Source organism: Biomphalaria glabrata, chromosome 9 (assembly GCF_947242115.1).
Source record: "Biomphalaria glabrata chromosome 9, xgBioGlab47.1, whole genome shotgun sequence".
Taxonomy (NCBI): Eukaryota; Metazoa; Mollusca; class Gastropoda; family Planorbidae; genus Biomphalaria; species Biomphalaria glabrata.
The window spans coordinates 27554176-27578002 of NC_074719.1; the positions used below are offsets into that span (position 1 = coordinate 27554176).

At 41.4% G+C, this 23827-nt stretch overlaps 1 protein-coding gene across 2 annotated transcripts in view; it reads right to left on the reverse strand.

Moving 5' to 3' along the window:
* Positions 1–1776: 1776 nt before the first annotated feature.
* Positions 1777–23827, reverse strand: part of LOC106059890 (CCN family member 1-like) — a 208481-nt gene continuing 186430 nt past the window's right edge. For both annotated transcript variants that reach the window (XM_056041221.1, XM_056041219.1), the window contains exons 5-8: positions 18027–18161; positions 15434–15651; positions 11648–11812; positions 1777–2121 (exon numbers count right to left, since the gene is read on the reverse strand). In XM_056041221.1, the coding sequence (XP_055897196.1) occupies positions 1969–2121; positions 11648–11812; positions 15434–15651; positions 18027–18161 (671 nt within the window). In that variant the 3' untranslated portion in view covers positions 1777–1968. The remainder of the gene's footprint in view (positions 2122–11647; positions 11813–15433; positions 15652–18026; positions 18162–23827) is intronic.

The window sequence follows — 23827 nt, forward strand, 5'->3', positions numbered from 1 at the left end:
ATACAGTGTATTGCGAACATTTTTGTTGTTGATATTCTTAATTGTTGAATTTCAAACAAAATTAATTGTAATAAGAATAAAGTGTTTGGGCCTTTGTGTCTTGCTGCTGTCACTTTTTTTTTTTTTTTTTGCATTTAATTTTTTGTTTTTTAGGTCGCGACCAGAGCGGCCCTAATGGTACCGGCCCACCGGGCATTTGCCCGTTTGCCCATATAACCAGTCCGCCCTGGTTCATACCCTCTGCCATCCCCATCAAACTGCTGGCTGCCTGGTCGTTCGGTCGTCTCAGTGATCCCGGGTTCATACCCTCTGCCATCCCCATCAAACTGCTGGCTGCCTGGTCGTCTCAGTGATACCGGGTTCATACCCTCTGCCATCCCCATCAAACTGCTGGCTGCCTGGTCGTCTCAGTGATCCCGGGTTCATACCCTCTGCCACCCCCCATCAAACTGCTGGCTGCCTGGTCGTCTCAGTGATACCGGGTTCATACCCTCTGCCACCCCCCATCAAACTGCTGGCTGCCTGGTCGTCTCAGTGATCCCGGGTTCATACCCTCTGCCATCCCCATCAAACTGCTGGCTGCCTGGTCGTCTCAGTGATACCGGGTTCATACCCTCTGCCATCCCCATCAAACTGCTGGCTGCCTGGTCGTCTCAGTGATACCGGGTTCATACCCTCTGCCATCCCCATCAAACTGCTGGCTGCCTGGTCGTCTCAGTGATCCCGGGTTCATACCCTCTGCCACCCCCCATCAAACTGCTGGCTGCCTGGTCGTTCGGTCGTCTCAGTGATCCCGGGTTCATACCCTCTGCCATCCCCATCAAACTGCTGGCTGCTTGGTCGTCTCAGTGATCCCGGGTTCATACCCTCTGCCACCCCCCATCAAACTGCTGGCTGCCTGGTCGTCTCAGTGATCCCGGGTTCATACCCTCTGCCATCCCCATCAAACTGCTGGCTGCCTGGTCGTCTCAGTGATCCCGGGTTCATACCCTCTGCCACCCCCCATCAAACTGCAAACATTTGTGCTAGAATAGACATGTTCAACTCTGAAGGAACATCCGAAACATGTCAACATTTTTACAAACACAAACCTGATGAAGACCTGTTTACTGAGCAGGTAATAAATGTTACAAGATTTTTAATCTGCCTTGCAAGATATTTATTATTATTATTTTTTTTTTTTTAATTTAGGCCTTTTTGAGTTTGAGTTTAACACTGTAACTTTTCGAGCGCCAAGGATGCCCTAAATAAATATATAGTTTAAATTTTTTTGTTTTAAAGGTACTTAACAAAATTGACTATTTGATTGGTCAGTGTAACATTGAGACACTCCTGTTCTCACAAATATCCAGGAAAAACCAATGACTTAAACTACTTTAAGTCTCTAACATGTATGAATAGATTAACACATGGTTACACCGTAGGATGTAATTATCTACTTTTTTGAAGCAACGCCTGTAATTGACTACTTTAAGTCTAATTAAAATGCATGAATAGATAAACACATGGTTACGCGAAAGAGTTATTTCTATTTTTTAGAAGAAACGCCTGCAATTGACTACTTAACATGCATGATTAGATTAGTTTAGATGAACACATGATTACGCCTAGGACATAATTATCTGCTGTTTGGAAGCAACGCCTGTCAGTTAGAACAGAAGCTAAGGGAGCGATGTTTCACGACGTTAAAAAAGGTTTTAACTAAAGATGATGTGTACGTGTGTGTCTCTGTGTGGGGCAATGTCTTCACTCAATCATTGAACACAAGATAGAAAATGTTTTATGTAGACACATACTGTACATCTTTTATTTATATTTATATCAAATGTCAAAATCAAGAATAGAATTTACATTTAACAATACAAAAAAAGAACAACTTTAAAACTCACGAAACAAATATACATAATTCCATATTTTCATGAAACAAAAAATACATTAAAGAAATGTAGAGAGATTTTCGGCAATGCTTTATACAATCACTTTTTTAATTCGGTGACTTCTGAAATTTCTACTTCGTCTGCTGGAAATAGAATCACGTGGTCGATCTTTGACGTAGCAGACGTCATCACAGCGACACTTTTTAATCCATAAAAATGCCATCTTCTCTCTAGTCCCACGACACTAGATAAATACAAATAAGAGATTAAAAATAAATTGAAACAAAAATTTAATACGTTTTTTAGCAGCCTCCGAAAGAGGGCTATTATTTTTGTGTGGTCTGTCTGTCCGTCCGTCCGTTCAGTTTAGATCTCAAAAAACTAGAAAAGAGTAGGCCTATTGAAAATCCGATATGATATTTTAGATCTTTCAAAGTTCTGATGCATAGATATTTTTTTTACTTTTCTGAAAGGGAAATGTTTGAGACTCAGCTATGCAAGCAGTTTTTTTTCTCCATAAAAATGCACCATTTTTTCTACAACTAATCACTATTATTTTGAAAAAAAAACAAACATTTGAGTCCAATTAGTAGGGGAGGTAACTTGTTAGCATATCTTAAACACAGTTATGCAAACGTTTCTTTAGTTTCTGTCCAACAAATGTTGTATACAATGTCTGAGTAAATTATGTATTCTCTGGCATACTAACCATTCTTGTTAGACAGTATAGAGACGCACCACAGTTGATGAACTCTGAACGCGACATTTAGCGACGACATGGATTAGTGGGTTCTAGAATATCTACACAATTATTCGTCAGTTGGTGCTAGGACTTCAAGATCACAACATCGCATTAAGGACGGCGACTAGACTGTGGCCTTTCTGCATTCAACTTTCTTCAGGACTTGTTAATGTGTAGGTCTGGACCCTTTTGTTCATAAATAGTTGTTAAAAAACGCATCTGATACACCATGGGCGTAGGCAGGATTTTTTTTCGGGGTGGGGGGGGTGTTCCCCGGCCCCCCCCCCCCCCCCCCCCGCGGAAAAAAATTATATATATATATATGTGTGTGTGTGTAAATAATTCATCTTTATTACATTCAGACCCTTTCGGGAGACGTTTATTGTTTATTGCAGACTCCCCGCCCTTGCTAGCAAGGGGGTCTGGGGGAGTTCGCAGCGCTCCCCCAGCGCGGGGCGAAGCCCCGCCGCCGAGCACTATTTCTGGTATTTAAAGCCAACAAAATGCATATTCTGAGGCATCTACAGTGCATTATCTTGCTATTAAAAGGTTTTATTTCACAAACCTAATGTGCTTTTCTTACTGACTTAGACCCTCTTGCGCGTTCGGCGCATTTTCCGGCAAGCTGTTTCCGCAACTCTTATTTTGCGTAATTCATTTTGTCGGAGAACATGTCCCGCAAAACCTCATGCGACGCTCTGTCACAACCTTACTAAGGATTCCACTCTAGATTCGCTTTAGATTTTATATCGAAAAGGAATTTTGTTTTCGTCAAATCATCTGTTGAGGAGTTTTAAACTACAAATATCGAGTTTTTTGTTTTTTTAATTCAATACCCCATTTAGCTACGATCATAGAATTTGGTGACTGTAGTTTGCTTTAAAATAATATTGAAGAGAGAGGTTTTCAACTCTAAACGCTCTGTAGGAGAATTTTAAACTCAAAACTATCTGGAGGGGTTTTAAACTTTAAAGAAAAAGCCATCTGGAGGAGGGGGATTTAAACTCAAAACCTCTTTGGCTAAGCTCATAGATTTTATAGTGTGTAATTTGCTTTTGTTTATATTGAAGAGGTACTTTTTAGCTTCAAACCCCAACTGGAGGGGGGGGGGGGGTTAAACTCAAAACCCCTTTGGCTACGTTCATAGAATTTTGAGTGTGTAATTTGCTTTTTTTTATATTAAAGAGGGAGTTTATCGTAAATTTTGGAGGGGGTTTTAAAATCAAAATCTGTGCTGTTGGAATTAGGGGATTGTTGTTTGCATTTTTTTTGTTTTGTTTTATAGAAGAGGGGGATTTAACTGCAAAAACCTCTGGTAGGGGGTTTAAAACTCAAAACCCCCTGTAGGGGGTTTTAAACTCAAAGCCCCCTGGTAGAGGGATTTCTATCTTAAAACCCCTGGATAGGGTTTTTTTAAATCTCAAAACCCCCTGGTAGAGGGTTTTTAACTTAAAACCCCCTCGGCTTTGCTGTGGTAACTGATCATTTAGTATTAAAATCTCACCTAAAATAAACAAAATGAAAGCAAAAATCAGTCACTTAATTCCGTCCCCACCCCCTGCGGGGGATTTCATTTCGGGGGGGCTTTGAGCCCCAAGAACCCCCCCCCCCCCGGCTACGCCCATGTAATACACCCGTACAAGAAACTCAGACATCTATGGAGCAATCTGTCGAAGTCAGACAGCCATTAACAACTACAAGATCAAGGCCCATCACATTACATTTTGAAACAAAATGTTTACTTTTCTTTTAAAAAAGAAGAAAAAAATTCGTATGCATGGGTTGTAGTTGTTGATAGTTTGTAGTTTGTAGTTTCTGACAGAGATAGGTTTGTAGTTGTTGATAGTTTGTAGTTCATAGTTTGTGACAGAGATAGGGTTGTAGTTGTTGATAGTTTGTAGTTTGTAGTTTCTGACAGAGATAGGGTTGTAGTTGTTGATAGTTTGTATTTTATAGTTTCTGACAGAGATAGGGTTCTAGTTGTTGATAGTTTGTAGTTTATAGTTTCTGACGGAGATAGGGTTGCAGTTGTTGATAGTTTGTAGTTTATAGTTTCTGACGGAGATAGGGTTGCAGTTGTTGATAGTTTGTAGTTCATAGTTTCTGACAGAGATAGGGTTGTAGGTGTTGATAGTTTGTAGTTCATAGTTTCTGACAGAGATAAGGTTTTAGTTGTTGATAGTTTGTAGTTCATAGTTTGTGACAGAGATAGGGTTTTAGTTGTTTATAGTTTGTAGTTCATAGTTTGTGACATAGATAGGGTTTTAGTTGTTGATAGTTTGTAGTTCATAGTTTGTGACAGAGATAAGGTTGTAGTTGTTGATAGTTTGTAGTTCATAGTTTCTGACAGAGATAGGGTTTTAGTTGTTGATAGTTTGTAGTTCATAGTTTCTGACAGAGATAGGGTTGTAGTTGTTGATAGTTTGTAGTTTGTAGTTTCTGACAGAGATAGAGTTGTAGTTGTTGATAGTTTGTAGTTCATAGTTTCTGACAGAGATAGGGTTGTAGTTGTTGATAGTTTGTAGTTCATAGTTTCTGACAGAGATAGGTTTCTAGTTGTTGATAGTTTGTAGTTCATAGTTTCTGACAGAGATAGGGTTGTAGTTGTTGATAGTTTGTAGTTTGTAGTTTCTGACAGAGATAGTGTTGTAGTTGTTGATAGTTTGTAGTTCATAGTTTGTGACAGAGATAGAGTTGTAGTTGTTGATAGTTTGTAGTTCATAGTTTGTGACAGAGATAAGGTTGTAGTTGTTGATAGTTTGTAGTTCATAGTTTCTGACAGAGATAAGGTTGTAGTTGTTGATAGTTTGTAGTTCATAGTTTCTGACAGAGATAGGGTTGTAGTTGTTGATAGTTTGTAGTTCATAGTTTGTGACAGAGATAAGGTTGTAGTTGTTGATAGTTTGTAGTTTGTAGTTTCTGACAGAGATAGGGTTGTAGTTGTTGATAGTTTGTAGTTCATAGTTTGTGACAGAGATAAGGTTGTAGTTGTTGATAGTTTGTAGTTCATAGTTTCTGACAGAGATAAGGTTGTAGTTGTTGATAGTTTGAAGTTCATAGTTTGTGACAGAGATAAGGTTGTAGTTGTTGATAGTTTGTAGTTCATAGTTTGTGACAGAGATAAGATTGTAGTTGTTGATAGTTTGTAGTTCATAGTTTCTAACAGAGATAGGGTTGTAGTTGTTGATAGTTTGTAGTTTGTAGTTTCTGACAGAGATAGGGTTGTAGTTGTTGATAGTTTGTAGTTCATAGTTTCTGACAAAGATAGGGTTGTAGTTGTTGATAGGGTTGTAGTTGTTGATAGTTTGTAGTTTCTGACAGAGATAGGGTTGTAGTTGTTGATAGTTTATAGTTTGTAGTTTCTGACAGAGATAAGGTTGTAGTTGTTGATAGTTTGTAGTTTGTAGTTTCTGACAGAGAAAGGGTTGTAGTTGTTGATAGTTAGTAGTTCATAGTTTCTGATTTTTTTTTCTAAAAATATTGAAATCTGCCTTTTTTTTACCTGCCTAAGTGGACCACTTCGGGGGCCGATTTTGAGTTTTCGTTTCCACCCAAACTGTCTTTGTAAACTTGTTATATTTTACACTGACCAGACATTGTAGGATACAACAATATGTCATTGTTTCAAAAATTAAAACCAGAGAATTTTTAAATTTAACGTACACAATATCTTTAAAGTTATTTTTAGATTTTTTAGCTATTTCTGAAAATAGTTCATTGAGATTTTATGGTCGGCGTCTGAGACGATCTTTTATTCTCGTTTTCTGTGATACTCGCTAGATTCATTGTCGACTGGGGTCTAAATTGTTTACATAGACAGAACCAGGCTGAAGTTTGTTGGAAACACGTGTAGGGTTGGATTAGTTTGGCTTAGTCATGTGAGACAGACATAGTCTCCACTTGTTTCTCACTTGAGTCCCCTCTCTCTCTCGCTCTCTTGTCTCCTTTTGAGCCCCTCCCCCCTCTCTCTCTCTTGTCTCCACTTGTTTCTCACTTGAGTCCCCCCCTCTCTCTCTCTTGTCTCCACTTGTTTCTCACTTGAGTCCCCCCCCCTCTCTCTCTCTTGTCTCCACTTGTTTCTCACTTGAGTCCCTCCCCCCTCTCTCTCTCTTGTCTCCATTTGTTTCTCACTTAAGTCCCACCCCTCTCTCTCTCTTGTCTCCACTTGAGCCCCTCCCCCCTCTCTCTCTCTTGTCTCCACTTGTTTCTCACTTGAGTCCCCCCCTCTCTCTCTCTCTTGTCTCCACTTGAGTCCCCCCCTCTCTCTCTCTCTTGTCTCCACTTGAGCCCCTCCCCCCTCTCTCTCTCTTGTCTCCACTTGAGTCCCCCCCTCTCTCTCTCTTGTCTCCACTTGTTTCTCACTTGAGTCCCCCCCTCTCTCTCTCTTGTCTCCACTTGAGCCCCTCCCCCCCTCTCTCTCTTGTCTCCACTTGTTTCTCACTTGAGTCCCCCCCTCTCTCTCTCTCTTGTCTCCACTTGAGCCCCTCCCCCCTCTCTCTCTCTTGTCTCCACTTGAGTCCCCCCCTCTCTCTCTCTCTTGTCTCCACTTGAGCCCCTCCCCCCTCTCTCTCTCTTGTCTCCACTTGAGTCCCCCCCTCTCTCTCTCTTGTCTCCACTTGTTTCTCACTTGAGTCCCCCCCTCTCTCTCTCTTGTCTCCACTTGAGCCCCTCCCCCCTCTCTCTCTCTTGTCTCCACTTGTTTCTCACTTGAGCCCCTCCCCCCCCCTCTCTCTCTTGTCTCCACTTGTTTCTCACTTAAGTCCCTCCCCCCTCTCTCTCTCTTGTCTCCACTTGTTTGTCACTTAAGTCCCTCCCCCCTCTCTCTCTCTCTTGTCTCCACTTGTTTGTCACTTGAGCCCCTCCCCCCTCTCTCTCTCTTGTCTCCACTTGTTTCTCACTTGAGCCCCTCCCCCCTCTCTCTCTCTTGTCTCCACTTGTTTCTCACTTGAGTCCCTCCCCCCCTCTCTCTCTCTTGTCTCCACTTGTTTGTCACTTAAGTCCCTCCCCCCTCTCTCTCTCTTGTCTCCACTTGTTTGTAACTTAAGTCCCTCCCCCCTCTCTCTCTCTTGTCTCCACTTGTTTCTCACTTAAGTCCCCCCCTCTCTCTCTCTTGTCTCCACTTGTTTCTCACTTGAGTCCCCCCCCCTCTCTCTCTCTCTTGTCTCCACTTAAGTCCCTCCCCCCTCTCTCTCTCTTGTCTCCACTTGTTTCTCACTTAAGTCCCTCCCCCCTCTCTCTCTCTTGTCTCCACTTGTTTCTCACTTGAGCCCCTCCCCCCTCTCTCTCTCTTGTCTCCACTTGTTTCTCACTTGAGCCCCTCCCCCCTCTCTCTCTCTTGTCTCCACTTGTTTCTCACTTGAGTCCCTCCCCCCTCTCTCTCTCTTGTCTCCACTTGTTTCTCACTTAAGTCCCTCCCCCCTCTCTCTCTCTTGTCTCCACTTGTTTGTCACTTAAGTCCCTCCCCCCTCTCTCTCTCTTGTCTCCACTTGTTTGTCACTTAAGTCCCTCCCCCCTCTCTCTCTCTTGTCTCCACTTGTTTGTCACTTAAGTCCCTCCCCCCTCTCTCTCTCTTGTCTCCACTTGTTTGTCACTTAAGTCCCTCCCCCCTCTCTCTCTCTTGTCTCCACTTGTTTGTCACTTAAGTCCCCCCCCTCTCTCTCTCTTGTCTCCACTTCTTTCTCACTTGAGCCCCCCCCCTCTCTCTCTCTTGTCTCCACTTGAGCCCCTCCCCCCTCTCTCTCTCTTGTCTCCACTTTTTTCTCACTTGAGCCCCTCCCCCCTCTCTCTCTCTTGTCTCCACTTGTTTCTCACTTGAGTCCCTCCCCCCTCTCTCTCTCTTGTCTCCACTTGTTTCTCACTTAAGTCCCTCCCCCCTCTCTCTTTCTTGTCTCCACTTGTTTCTCACTTAAGTCCCTCCCCCCTCTCTCTCTCTTGTCTCCACTTGTTTGTCACTTGAGTCCCTCCCCCCTCTCTCTCTCTTGTCTCCACTTGAGCCCCTCCCCCCTCTCTCTCTCTCTTGTCTCCACTTGTTTCTCACTTGAGTCCCTCCCCCCTCTCTCTCTCTTGTCTCCACTTGTTTCTCACTTAAGTCCCACCCCTCTCTCTCTCTTGTCTCCACTTGTTTCTCACTTGAGTCCCTCCCTCCTCTCTCTCTCTTGTTTCCACTTGTTTCTCACTTGAGTCCCCCCCTCTCTCTCTCTTGTCTCCACTTGAGCCCCTCCCCCCTCTCTCTCTCTTGTCTCCACTTGAGCCCCTCCCCCCTCTCTCTCTCTTGTCTCCACTTGAGCCCCTCCCCCCTCTCTCTCTCTTGTCTCCACTTGTTTCTCACTTGAGTCCCCCCCCTCTCTCTCTTGTCTCCACTTGTTTCTCACTTGAGTCCCCCCCCCCTCTCTCTCTCTTGTCTCCACTTGAGCCCCTCCCCCCTCTCTCTCTCTTGTCTCCACTTGTTTCTCACTTGAGCCCCTCCCCCCTCTCTCTCTCTTGTCTCCACTTGTTTCTTACTTGAGTCCCCCCCCTCTCTCTCTCGTCTCCACTTGAGCCCCTCCCCCCTCTCTCTCTTTTAACTCCACTTGTTTCTCACTTGAGCCCCTCCCCCCTCTCTCTCTCTTGTCTTCACTTGTTTCTCACTTGAGTCCCTCCCCCCTCTCTCTCTCTTGTCTCCACTTGTTTCTCACTTGAGTCCCCCCCCCTCTTTCTCTCTCTTGTCTCCACTTGTTTCTCACTTGAGTCCCCCCCTCTCTCTCTCTCTTGTCTCCACTTGTTTCTCACTTAAGTCCCACCCCTCTATCTCTCTTGTCTCCACTTGTCTCTCACTTGAGTCCCCCCCTCTCTCTCTCTCTCTTGTCTCCACTTGTTTCTCACGTGAGTCCCCCCTCTCTTTCTCTCTCTTGTCTCCACTTGTTTCTCACTTGAGTCCCCCCTCTCTCTCTCTCTCTTGTCTCCACTTGTTTCTCACTTGAGTCCCCCCCCTCTCTTTCTCTTGTCTCCACTTGAGCCCCTCCCCCCTCTCTCTCTCTTGTCTCCACTTGTTTCTCACTTGAGTCCCCCCCTCTCTCTCTCTCTTGTCTCCACTTGAGCCCCTCCCCCCTCTCTCTCTCTTGTCTCCACTTGTTTCTCACTTGAGTCCCCCCCTCTCTCTCTCTCTTGTCTCCACTTGTTTCTCACTTGAGTCCCCCCCTCTCTCTCTCTCTCTTGTCTCCACTTGTTTCTCACTTGAGTCCCCCCCTCTCTCTCTCTCTCTTGTCTCCACTTGTCTCTCACTTGAGTCCCCCCCTCTCTCTCTCTCTCTTGTCTCCACTTGTTTCTCACGTGAGTCCCCCCCTCTCTTTCTCTCTCTTGTCTCCACTTGTTTCTCACTTGAGTCCCCCCTCTCTCTCTCTCTCTCTCTTGTCTCCACTTGTTTCTCACTTGAGTCCCCCCCTCTCTTTCTCTTGTCTCCACTTGAGCCCCTCCCCCCTCTCTCTCTCTTGTCTCCACTTGAGCCCCTCCCCCCTCTCTCTCTCTTGTCTCCACTTGTTTCTCACTTGAGTCCCCCCCCTCTCTCTCTTGTCTCCACTTGTTTCTCACTTGAGTCCCCCCCCCCCTCTCTCTCTCTTGTCTCCACTTGAGCCCCTCCCCCCTCTCTCTCTCTTGTCTCCACTTGTTTCTCACTTGAGCCCCTCCCCCCTCTCTCTCTCTTGTCTCCACTTGTTTCTTACTTGAGTCCCCCCCCCTCTCTCTCTCGTCTCCACTTGAGCCCCTCCCCCCTCTCTCTCTTTTAACTCCACTTGTTTCTCACTTGAGCCCCTCCCCCCTCTCTCTCTCTTGTCTTCACTTGTTTCTCACTTGAGTCCCTCCCCCCTCTCTCTCTCTTGTCTCCACTTGTTTCTCACTTGAGTCCCCCCCCCTCTTTCTCTCTCTTGTCTCCACTTGTTTCTCACTTGAGTCCCCCCCTCTCTCTCTCTCTTGTCTCCACTTGTTTCTCACTTAAGTCCCACCCCTCTATCTCTCTTGTCTCCACTTGTCTCTCACTTGAGTCCCCCCCTCTCTCTCTCTCTCTTGTCTCCACTTGTTTCTCACGTGAGTCCCCCCTCTCTTTCTCTCTCTTGTCTCCACTTGTTTCTCACTTGAGTCCCCCCTCTCTCTCTCTCTCTTGTCTCCACTTGTTTCTCACTTGAGTCCCCCCCTCTCTTTCTCTTGTCTCCACTTGAGCCCCTCCCCCCTCTCTCTCTCTTGTCTCCACTTGTTTCTCACTTGAGTCCCCCCCTCTCTCTCTCTCTTGTCTCCACTTGAGCCCCTCCCCCCTCTCTCTCTCTTGTCTCCACTTGTTTCTCACTTGAGTCCCCCCCTCTCTCTCTCTCTTGTCTCCACTTGTTTCTCACTTGAGTCCCCCCCTCTCTCTCTCTCTCTTGTCTCCACTTGTTTCTCACTTGAGTCCCCCCCTCTCTCTCTCTCTCTTGTCTCCACTTGTCTCTCACTTGAGTCCCCCCCTCTCTCTCTCTCTCTTGTCTCCACTTGTTTCTCACGTGAGTCCCCCCTCTCTTTCTCTCTCTTGTCTCCACTTGTTTCTCACTTGAGTCCCCCCTCTCTCTCTCTCTCTCTCTTGTCTCCACTTGTTTCTCACTTGAGTCCCCCCCTCTCTTTCTCTTGTCTCCACTTGAGCCCCTCCCCCCTCTCTCTCTCTTGTCTCCACTTGTTTCTCACTTGAGTCCCCCCCTCTCTCTCTCTTGTCTCCACTTGAGCCCCTCCCCCCTCTCTCTCTCTTGTCTCCACTTGTTTCTCACTTGAGTCCCCCCCTCTCTCTCTCTCTTGTCTCCACTTGTTTCTCACTTGAGTCCCCCCCTCTCTCTCTCTCTCTTGTCTCCACTTGTTTCTCACTTGAGTCCCCCCCTCTCTCTCTCTCTCTTGTCTCCACTTGTTTCTCACTTGAGTCCCCCCCTCTCTCTCTCTCTTGTCTCCACTTGTTTCTCACTTGAGTCCCCCCACCCCACCCCATCTTTGTTTTTTCTCCGTGATTTCAAACTGTTATTGTCCCAACGTTTCAACTGACCTGAAATACAATTTCTTTCACTTTTGTTTTGGCTGGGTAACAACACTTGTTGACTTTACAGTTGGTACAGAACTTCAGCCTGTACGCTTTAACAGACTCACAACCTTGAAAGTAGATGTGTTCATGACCTTGTCCCTTGGTAGTAGGTGTACATTTGTTGGGACCCTAGGGAGGAGAAAGTGTCATTCTAGCAGTGCAGGGATGGAGCAAATGTGAGAGAGAGAGAGTATACAGAAAGTATCGTCTGAGAGAGGGGAGAGAGATTATACAGAAAGTATCGTCTGAGAGAGGGGAGAGAGAGTATACAGAAAGTATCGTCTGAGAGAGGGGAGAGAGAGTATACAGAAAGTATCGTCTGAGAGAGGGGAGAGAGAGTATACAGAAAGTATCGTCTGAGAGAGGGGAGAGAGATTATACAGAAAGTATCGTCTGAGAGAGAGAGAGAGAGAGACAGACGGACAGTTGCACAAACCTAATATTGGCTTTTTCCCCTTACGGGGGCCGCTAAAAAGAGATAAAAAATATATGAAAAACTAGAAAGATTGATAAATACGTCAAGAGTGAAAGAAAGATGCAGATATTTGCACCAGCTTCTATTTAAGTGTACATAGTTTCCCACTAGGTCCTGTTAAAGGAGGACGCATTGTTTCTCACGAGGAGGACGAAATGAGTCTAACTAGGTACTGTTAATGGAGGACGCAATATGTCTCACTTGGTCCTGTTAAAGTAGGACGCAATGTGTCTCACTAAGTCCTGTTAAAGGAGGACGCAATGGGTCTCACTTGGTCCTGTTAAAGGATGAGTCAATGTGTATCATTAGGTCCTGTTAAAGGAGGACGCAATGTTTCTCACTTGGTCCTGTTAAAGGATGAGTCAATGTGTATCATTAGGTCCTGTTAAAGGAGGACGCAATGTGTCTCACCAGGTCCTGTTAAAGGAGGACGCAATGTGTCTCACTTGGTCCTGTTAAAGGATGAGTCAATGTGTATCATTAGGTCCTGTTAAAGGAGGACGCAATGTGTCTCACTAGGTCCTGTTAAAGGAGGACGCAATGTGTCTCACTTGGTCCTGTTAAAGGATGAGTCAATGTGTATCATTAGGTCCTGTTAAAGGAGGACGCAATGTTTCTCACTAGGTCGTGTTAAAGGAGGACGCAATGTGTCTCACTAGGTCCTGTTAAAGGAGGACGCAATGTTTCTCATTAGGTCCTGTTAAAGGAGGACGCAATGTTTCTCACTAGGTCGTGTTAAAGTAGGACGCAATGTTTCTCATTAGGTCCTGCTAAAGGAGGACGCAATGTTTCTCATTAGGTCCTGTTAAAGGAGGACGCAATATGTCTCACTAGGTCCTGTTAAAGAAGGACGCAATGTGTCTCACTAGGTCCTGTTAAAGTAGGACGCAATGTGTCTCACTAGGTCCTGTTAAAGGAGGACGCAATGTGTCTCACTAGGTCCTGTTAAAGGAGGACGCAATGTGTCTCACTTGGTCCTGTTAAAGGAGGACGCAATGTGTCTCACTAGGTCCTGTTAAAGGAGGACGCAATGTGTCTCACTAGGTCCTGTTAAAGGAGGACGCAATGTGTCTTACTAGGTCCTGTTAAAGGAGGACACAATGTGTCTCATTAGGTCCTGTTAAAGGAGGACGCAATGTGTCTCACTAGGTCCTGTTAAAGGAGGACGCAATGTGTCTCATTAGGTCCTGTTAAAGGAGGACACAATGTGTCTCACTAGGTCCTGTTAAAGGAGGACGCAATGTGCCTCACTAGGTCCTGTTAAAGGAGGACGCAATGTGTCTCACTAGGTCCTGTTAAAGGAGGACGCAATGTGTCTCACTAGGTCCTGTCAAAGGAGGACGCAATGTGTCTCACTAGGTCCTGTTAAAGGAGGACGCAATGTGTCTCACTATGTCCTGTTAAAGGAGGACGCAGTGTAATTTATTAAAGGAGGATACAAAGTTCCCCACAAGGTCCTAATAAAAAAATGTTCTACATAAGGACTTAATCTTCTTGTCTCTAATCTAAATCATTCAGAAGTAGTCATCACTTCATATAGTGGGGTGACAACAGTACATTGTAATCGATCAAAGACGGTTTCTCAAGAAAATGACAACATTAATTCTTTTGGGTTCTTACAGTTGATCCCTAACTACAGCCTTTCTCAAATTTTGAGAGAGGGCGGGGGGGGGGGGGGGCGCACCGTACAGTCAAGTGGGTGGGAAAGTAGTCGAGGATAAAAAATGAGTTGTACTTGAAGTTATTGAAACCAAAGTTCAGGGCTCATCAAATCAAAACTACATTATGAGCAATGTTTACAAAATACAAGTAGCCCAGCTGTCCATGTGACGGGACTGATCTTGGAAGTGGGAACTCTCCTATTTTAGTTTGTGTGTGTGTGAGAGACATCTGCAACGTTCTTTTCAAGAAGATATTTAAATGCGATCCTAGAGTTCACCTCTTTCTTCAGTAGGTCACATTTCTCCCGAGTAGCCCTGCCAACGTTATGTTGGCGTCATTTTGAGTGACTAAAACAGGCCCGACAAGGCTGATCTAATGACAAGCAAGCCCTTGACAAACTTACACGCTCTAGTGCCTCGAATGTCTCTCACATTGAACTATCGGCCTGTCCCGCTCAAAAGGAGACTCTGCAAGACATACTGGATACTACTGCTGGAGGTGACAACTAGTCGCAAGGAACATTTTGAAAAACAATAAGTTTATATAATTATTAAAATGAAACATGCTTTCCATCTTTTGAAATAAAATAATTCAAACTTTCTTCCCCTACCATGGGATTTTTTAAAAGAATGGCAAGAAAAACAAAGGAATACACTTGAAATTGGAACTGTTGGAACTGTTGGAACTGTTGGAACTGTTGGAATTGTTGGAACTGTTGGAACTGTTGGAACTGTTGGAACTGTTGGTTGGAACTGTTGGAACTGTTGGAACTGTTGGTTGGAACTGTTGGAACTGTTGGAATTGTGTTGTTGTATACATGCTCGACATGGACAGTTGTAAACTGATGTCAGACTTACATTCACATGACATGGACATTTTTAAGCTGATGTCAGACTTACATTCACATGACATGGACATTTTTAAGCTGATGTCAGACTTACATTCACATGACATGGACATTTTTAAGCTGATGTCAGACTTACATTCACATGACATGGACATTTTTAAGCTGATGTCAGACTTACATTCCCTACTAACATTGACACGTTCACATGACATGGACATTTTAAAACTGATGTCAGACTTACATTCACATGTTATGGACATTTTTAAACTGATGACAGACTTACATTCACATGACATGGACATTTTTAAGCTGATGTCAGACTTACATTCACATGTTATGGACATTTTTAAGCTGATGTCAGACTTACATTCCCTACTAACATTGACACGTTCACATGACATGGACATTTTAAAACTGATGTCAGACTTACATTCACATGTTATGGACATTTTTAAACTGATGACGGACTTACATTCACTACTAGCATTGACACATTCACGTGACATGGACATTTTTAAACTGATGACAGACTTACATTCCTTACTAACATTGACACATTCACGTGACATGGACAATTTCAAACTGATGACTGACAGACATTCACTACTAACATTTACACATTCATGTGACATGGACATTTTTAAACTGATGACAGACTTACATTCCTTACTAACATTGACACGTTCACATGACATGGACATTTTAAAACTGATGTCAGACTTACATTCACATGTTATGGACATTTTTAAACTGATGTCAGACTTACATTCACTACTAGCGTTGACACGTTCTCGTGACATGGACGGACGAAACACACACGCGTCTCTTTATGTTGGAGGCATGAGATCGAGTCCACCACAATCCTCATGGATACACCCACTCCACAGGTAACCGAGCACTGTGACCAGTCGGTGGCCTCCCCCTGACACTGCCTGTGGTGATTGGCTCGTGGTGCAGGGGCCTTTGTGGCTGCAGGTGTAATATCTGCGAAGAAATAGATAGATCTCAAGCTCTTGATCAGAAATACAACATCTAAACTAAACAGTATAAAATACCAAACAGCATAAAATACCAAACAGTATAAAATACCAAACATAAAGAAGTCATGGAAAGATAACTCTTTTACTTCTCCAAGTCGGACTAGAGTTACCCTACGTAACTTTAGTGGCGAAAATAAAAAGGGAGGGGGGGGGGAGAACAAGTAATCTACTCTGTATTCACCTGTCACTAAATAGCAATGCCGGACAACTATCCCTATGCAAAACTGATTTCACGGGGCCATATTTGGGTAGGGATACGGATAATAAATGAAAATTAAGAGTTTGTATTAGAAAACAAATTCGTCTTTGCATTTTATTAACTCTTTACTAGGTATAGAATTAATTTAAGAGGCTTGCGTGTAGCGAAGTCATACAGCAGGCATGTCAAACACGGCTTTCGGGGGCCGCATGCGGCCCACGACCACCTTGCATGTGGCCCGCTTGGCCACCTCAAAAATTATCAAAATAATATTAAACTATTACGCTGGAAAATAAAAGATGACAAGCTACTTGAATTGAAAATTGTATTTGTTAAACTGAACAACGAGAGTGAGTCTGCAGTGAAAGCCAGCTACATTTTTTTCAAACTTAATTGCAAGCCATAGCAAATCATTTAGTGAAAGGGATTTTATGAAGGAGTGTGTCGTTAAAGCTGCGGAAGTCCAGAAAATGTGAAAGCATTGAAAGAAATAACTTTAACTAGAATACCAATACCATGGCTTTAGTCGACAAAATTAGACTATAGTAAACAGTGAATGAAACCAGCACGTCTCGCATAACACTGATGCAGTCTACACACACACACACACACACACACACTGGACATGACCTTCTGACACGCTGGAAGCAAACAGAAAATCAACTCAGTTACACTACCCTTACGAATAGATTCAGGATTTGGCATTTGCAATTGATCTCACTGAAACTTCAAAGTAAAGACTAAATTGTCAAAACTGCGTGTGATCATGTGAAGTGCTTGCAAACAAAATTACAACTGTGGATAAATCAAATATGAAGAGAAAATCTTGTTCACTTCTCAACGTGTCAGGAACTAAAAATATTAAATACGGCTACAACATTTGGTAAATATGTCTTACACCTGGAATCGTTAGTAGATGCTTCCACTGGCCCGTTTTCATGACTTCGTTTGATACAAGCAAGAATTTTCGTTGTTTTTATCTCCATTTTCATTGGCTTCTGAAAATGCTGCTGGTAATGTGCAACTAGAGCTGATAGAATAGCAGTCAGATTCTTTGTTGAAAGCGAAGAATATAGCACTGGCTGCGCCAAAATTTAGTTATTTACCTAAACAGTACGTTGAGTTGCGGAAATTTGCAGCCAGAATTCTAGCTATTTTTGCAAGCACTGATCTCTGTGAGCAGTTCTTTTCTATAATGAAAGCTACAAATCACCTCCACGTTCGAGATTATCGGATCAACATTTGTCGTCAGTGATGATAGTGTCAGTGACAAACAAACTTCCACCCGATATTAATAAACTTGTATTCCAGAAATATGTCAAGCATCAGGACAAAAAAAATGCGCAATCTTAATAATTTTTAATTATGAAATCGTACTGCAAATTTAGCTAACTAAGGGACATGTATACCATTAATTATTGTATTCTATTGTATTGTTTCTAATTTACATAAAACTAGTAAGCTGTTTTGCAACTGATTTTTGACTGCGGCCCCTCAGGATACAGTAAGTTTTTAATGCGGCCCATACACCTTAACGAGTTTTACATGCCTGTCCTACAGGATATCATACAAATTGTATTTCCTACATAGATCACGCTCAATGGCAAGAATTACCAAAGATTTCAATCTATCTACGAGAATTGTTGATCTCAAGTAATTCTTCATTAGTTTGAGGCGCGAAAAGCTTCTTTCACTAGATTTCACAATTACGGGTATTGCATTAATGTGCGCGTATGATTGGCGTTTTCCATATTGAATGACATCCCAAAATGACAATTTTTTTCAATATATTTCAGGAGATTGGTATGAGTTTTCAGAGATTTTAATAATTTCCGAAGATTTCTAGGGCCTTTCCTATATTTTGCAATTTTAGGAGATTTTAAGGAGCTCCTGTTAAATCAGGTCGCGGCGGGAAATCTGTTATAAGTAATAAAATGGTTTAATTTAATAATTTGCACCTAGAATTAGCGCGGGTACTATGAAAGTGCGGGCCCACTGCGGTCGCAGTGGCCTTAGGACGGCACTGCAAAATAACGGCGTATGCTACGTGGGTCGACTAGTAAGTAATAAACCTAATGCTATAAGATATTAAAAGTGTCCCATTAGAACTCTAAACTTACAATATTTGTTCACTAAGTTTCCACTTTCAAGACGACCCCTCGACCAGTTTCCTCTGGCCTCCATCTTCTGGCATGTCCACTCTTTGCAGCATTTATTGTTGGCCTTGATGAGTTTAGGCTCGTGACAGGTAAGCTCTGTGAACAGAAATAGAGCGTGGAGGATGTTAGCAAGTGTTGCCAGATAGGATGTATTCATCTATATTTAGAATCGTGTCATCATCAAGTTTAAAATTTCATTCGTCACAAGATGTCATGATGTGTAGGACTAGGTGGTCTAGTACTTATTTATTTGACCTGATGTAAAATTTCTAGGACTAGATGGTCTATTAGTTAGTCATTTGACCGGACGTTAATTGTCTAGGACTAGATGGTCTATTAGTCATTTGACCTGATGTAAAATGTCTAGGACTAGATGGTCTATTAGTCTTTTAACCTGATGAAAATGTCTAGGACTAGATGGTCTATTAGTTAGTTATTAGACCTGATGTAAATTGTCTAGGACTAGATGGTCTATTAGCAGAGATGTAGCAAGGTACCCGTGGGCCCGGGTTCAAGAATATATTGATGGGCCCCTTCCCCCCCCCCCCCCATTTTGTGTGACAAAGAAATCCAGTAGTTTTTATTATCGGTACCTTTACTAAAAGACATTCCAATGCAAGTTCATGACCACAACTGACAGAATCATTTAAAACCATGTTTAAGTACTGTTTAGCTCTGTGTACATAATGTGCAAGCGGCTACTTTTGTTGAAACAATACCTGACATTGTACTTTCCGCTCAAATTGAACAATGATATGATGCCTATTTGTCTTGTAGTTAATTGATGCCTGTCTGATTCCGACAGATTACTCTGCAGATGTCTGGGTTTCTTGTGCGATTAACCAACAAGCAGACAGACACATCTAGTCCATCCTGTAGACTTCTGGTTCTCACAAATATGAAAACCTACAAATAACTTTTTGAGTGCAATTTCTTTGGGTATTTCGTCATCGGAGCGCACAAAACATTTTCAGAAAAAAATCTGTCAACCATGATAGAGAAAATGGCGCAGATTGGATCCCCTTTAGTATTTCTACTAAGATTGCATTGCCTCAACATTTCTATTATTTTGAATCTGTGGGTGGAGGTTAAGGCTTGTGTTTTTGTTTTCTTAAGAATATATGTACTGCTAAGACATCGTTGTTGTTACTTGTTTCGCCTAAACGATACTCTTCCCAATGTTCACTAAATGAAAGGTGGTTGGGTATACTAAAGTTACAACTAACATTCACTAGGCGATGAGTTACTTTCAGTCATTAAATGTTTCAACTTCTTCAATGTGCTCCTTGTTTACATCATCCACTGTTCTCAGTCTCTCATGTTGTCTGTTTGGCAAACTTGTTGATGAAGTGAAGTCATGAGTAGGCTTATCATTTTTTTGTTTGACGATTCGGTTGGAAAACAAAAAAAAACATTGATGCGTGTCAGGGTATAAACCCGAGACCATCCGAACGATTTTCCAGTGCACATACCAGACGACAAAGCAGCCATTGAAGTGAAAGACACTATTCCATAATAAATGTAATTATCGCTTTATCTTAAAAATTGTTATTAACCTCCTCCCCAAGTCGGTCACGAGAAGTCGCTAAACATTCAACCACTTTGACGTTTCCCTACGTACCAAACAAAATGTTTCTTTGGCTTGTTTAACATCTATTACTGTAAGTCTAAATCGAGATGTCTGGTAATAGCGAAATTTTAAAAAAAAATGCTTACTTTAAAGAAAAGCATACAAAAGGTAATTCTATCAACGGTTTCATTAACATAGCGGGAAAAAAAAAGAAAGAATGGGACCCAAACGTCACCGCCAACGCACAGTCACCACAATACAATAAACCTGATGAAAGCAGTTCCTTACACTGACTCGAGATGAAAACACGGTTAATGTTTTGAAGTTAATATAAAGTTCGATATGACGTTTGTGGTAGTGCCTTATTTAGAGTTGAAAAGTTGTTTTGAGATATGAGCCCCCATAAGTCCAGATAGTGTATGTAACTACTAAATATTTCTTGGGGGCCCTAAGCTAGAGCTTATGTTGCATAGAGGGAAATCCTGCCCTGTCCCCATGGTTGTTACACCATCGGGTGTGGGCCCCTAAATGGTCGTGGGCCCGGGTTCATTGAACCCCTTCACGCCATGGATGCTACGCCACTGTCTATTAGTCATTCGACCTGATGGAAAATGTCTAGGACTAGATGGTCTAACAGTTAGTCATTTGACCTGATGTAAAATGTCTAGGACTATATGGTCTATTAGTCTTTTGACCTGATGGAAAATGTCTAGGACTAGATGGTCTATTAGTTAGTCTTTAGACCTAATGTAAAATGTCTAGGACTAGATGGTCTATTAGTTAGTCAAGCAGGGTGTGATCCAACTTTGCCACTGTGATCAAATGTATTTATTTATTTTATTTTAAAAGTAGATTATATGACTTTGTACACAACTAATATCAGCTCACGCCGTCTGACAGATTGTGTACACGTATTTTTTACTCCCATTTCCCATTTTCGGATCAAGTTGAAATATTTTTAACCAATTCATTTATTAATTAGTGGTAATTAATTAATTGTGTATGATATAAAAGGTGGAAAATAAGTCTTTAGTATTGAGAGATATGGCTATACATATGCAGTTCTTTCTCTTATATAAGCGTTGTTTTTTATTAAGTTTTTTTTTGCTTGTATATACAGAGTTGACGAGACTATTTTGTATTTATGTTTTATTGTTGCTTGTATATACAGAGTTGACGAGACTATTTTGTATTTATGTTTTATTGTTGCTTGTATATACAGAGTTGACGAGACTATTTTGTATTTATGTTTTATTGTTGCTTGTATATACAGAGTTGACGCGACTATTTTGTATTTATGTTTTATTGTTGCTTGTATATACAGAGATGACGAGACTATTTTGTATTTATGTTTAATTGTTGCTTGTATATACACGAGTTGACGAGACTATTTTGTATTTATGTTTAATTGTTGCTTGTATATACACGAGTTGACGAGACTATTTTGTATTTATGTTTTATTGTTGCTTGTATATACACGAGTTGACGAGACTATTTTGTATTTATGTTTTATTGTTGCTTGTATATACACGAGTTGACGAGACTATTTTGTATTTATGTTTTATTGTTGCTTGTATATACACGAGTTGACGAGACTATTTTGTATTTATGTTTTATTGTTGCTTGTATATACAGAGATGACGAGACTATTTTGTATTTATGTTTTATTGTTGCTTGTATATACACGAGTTGACGAGACTATTTTGTATTTATGTTTTATTGTTGCTTGTATATACACGAGTTGACGAGACTATTTTGTATTTATGTTCTATTGTTGCTCAGATTAAAGACAAGCGGAAACAGCTTCTTAAAAAAAATTAATTCAAACATTTCAACGTAATTTCCAAGCAAACAGAAAACTAAAAGTGCTGCCAACCAGGGGAGGTGACAAGAGAGGTTGGCAATAAGAGAACAACGGAAGACAACCTTCGACCTCTGCTAATCAGATGTGAACACCAAACGTGATCAGACTTGAACATCAAACGTGATCAGACTTGAACATCAAACGTGATCAGGATTGAACATCAAACGTGATCTGGATTGAACATCAAACGTGATCAGGATTGAACATCAAACGTGATCAGAATTGAACATCAAACGTGATCAGGATTGAACATCAAACGTGATCATGATTGAACATCAAACGTGATCAGACTTGAACATCAAACGTGATCAGACTTGAACATCAAACGTGATCAGACTTGAACATCAAACGTGATCAGGATTGAACATCAAACGTGATCAGACTTGAACACCAAACGTGATCAGACTTGAACACCAAACGTGATCAGACTTGAACATCAAACGTGATCAGACTTGAACATCAAACGTGATCAGACTTGAACATCAAACGTGATCAGACTTGAACATCCAACTTCAAATATGAGTTTTACTTCATAAAACGTATTTGAAAAGAAAACTAAACTTGTACACATCTAAGGACATGATCACGTGACTTGATGGAAACAATGGGAAGACATTTGTTTTATTTGGAAAAGGAGTTATTACATTGCAACGTTGGTAGACTGAACAAGTCAAACAATGGCGGAGATACTGACTATCTAGTACCAACAAATATAAGAGTACTTATGCATTGTTATTTGGCATAAATTCTCTTTTTTGTTTGTTTAAAAAGCTTCTATGAACTCACACTGTGTCTGGTTCCACATTTTGTGCTAGTTTGATCTTCCAGATCCCATTCTCCGATCAAGTGACAACTATGTCACAAGTATATTCATTGTTATTATTAAAACACGAATCAATAAAAAAAAAATAACCAGTTGATAAATTAGTGGTAATTAATTAATTTAATTTAATATTTGATTAAGGGAAATAACTCTTTCAGTATTGAGAGATATAGATATGATTGTGAAATTTTCCCCCACTAGATAATTTTGTTTGTTTGTTTGTCTTATTAAAACCAGTTAGATTTTTGTTGACTCTTCATGTATTACAGTATACGTTTTATTTAGTCTAACTACACGTTGAAGGAACACTTTATAATACTACATTTAAAAGTTCCATTTTCAGATCTTGCGATCTATAGAGCAGAGGATGTAAAGGTCATCTGTTTATGTGACCCACGAATAACGAGGGTGTCATGTGGCCATCACAACGACCAACCACATTTACTTTTCTCCATCTAATGTCAGGTATCCATTAGAGCTGGGTGGACTCAGGCGCCCTAAAGATTCCAAAGTAAAAAATCCAAGTCTTCACCAGGACTTGAACCAGCGACCCTCCCTTCGGAAGCCAACGCGCCTCCAGTTTTTTTTTTAAACTTAGAACAAACATATTATCATATAAGATTTTTTAGCGGCTCCAAAAAGGGAAAAGAAGCTATTAGTTTTGTGTGGCCTGTCTGTCCGTCTGTCCCGTTTAGATCTCAGAAACTATAAGAGAAAATGAAAATTGGACATCATGATATTTTAGATCACTCAAAGTTCTGATGCAACGACTACTTTTTTCTTTTACGAAAGTGAACAATCTAATTTTTAAAATTATATATGCAAGCATATTTTTTTTAAAAATTACACCACTTTTCAATGAAAAACTTCAGGGGAAGTAAGTCTTGTTAAAAAGTGCACAAGCTTCTTCATTAATAAATCAAGCTTCATTCATAGATTCGCGCATTGGTGCAAAAAAAAATTCACCTAAGGACACGATTGAAAAAGTATAAATGGATCATTAAAAAAAAAGATTTTCTATTTATTAACTAACTCATGGAATAGACTACTGATTTGAATGTTGTTTTTAAAAAGAATTTTAATACGAACTTCATTTCAATTGTAATTAAAAGAAAAAAAAACACAAAAAAACTACTTTTTACCGAGTAGCTTTCACGCATCTTCATTAGGCTATACACTTGACAACAATCTGAATCTAAATTACAATGAATAGAGGCCAGATCTACATATATCTATATACGAGTTCTAGTCTAGATATAGTAGATTCTATATTAAGATTATAGATCTAGATCTAGACATAGATATAGAGTCTTAGATCTAACTCTAGATTCTAGATCTAGACTTAGAATAGATATAGACAGACTTAGAATGACTTAAATCTAACTCTAGATCTAGACTTAAGACTTAGATCTAGAGACTGATAGCCTATCTATTCTAGATCTAGACTTAGAGACTTAGATCTATTTTTAGATCTAGGCTTAGACTTAGATCTAGAGACTGATATC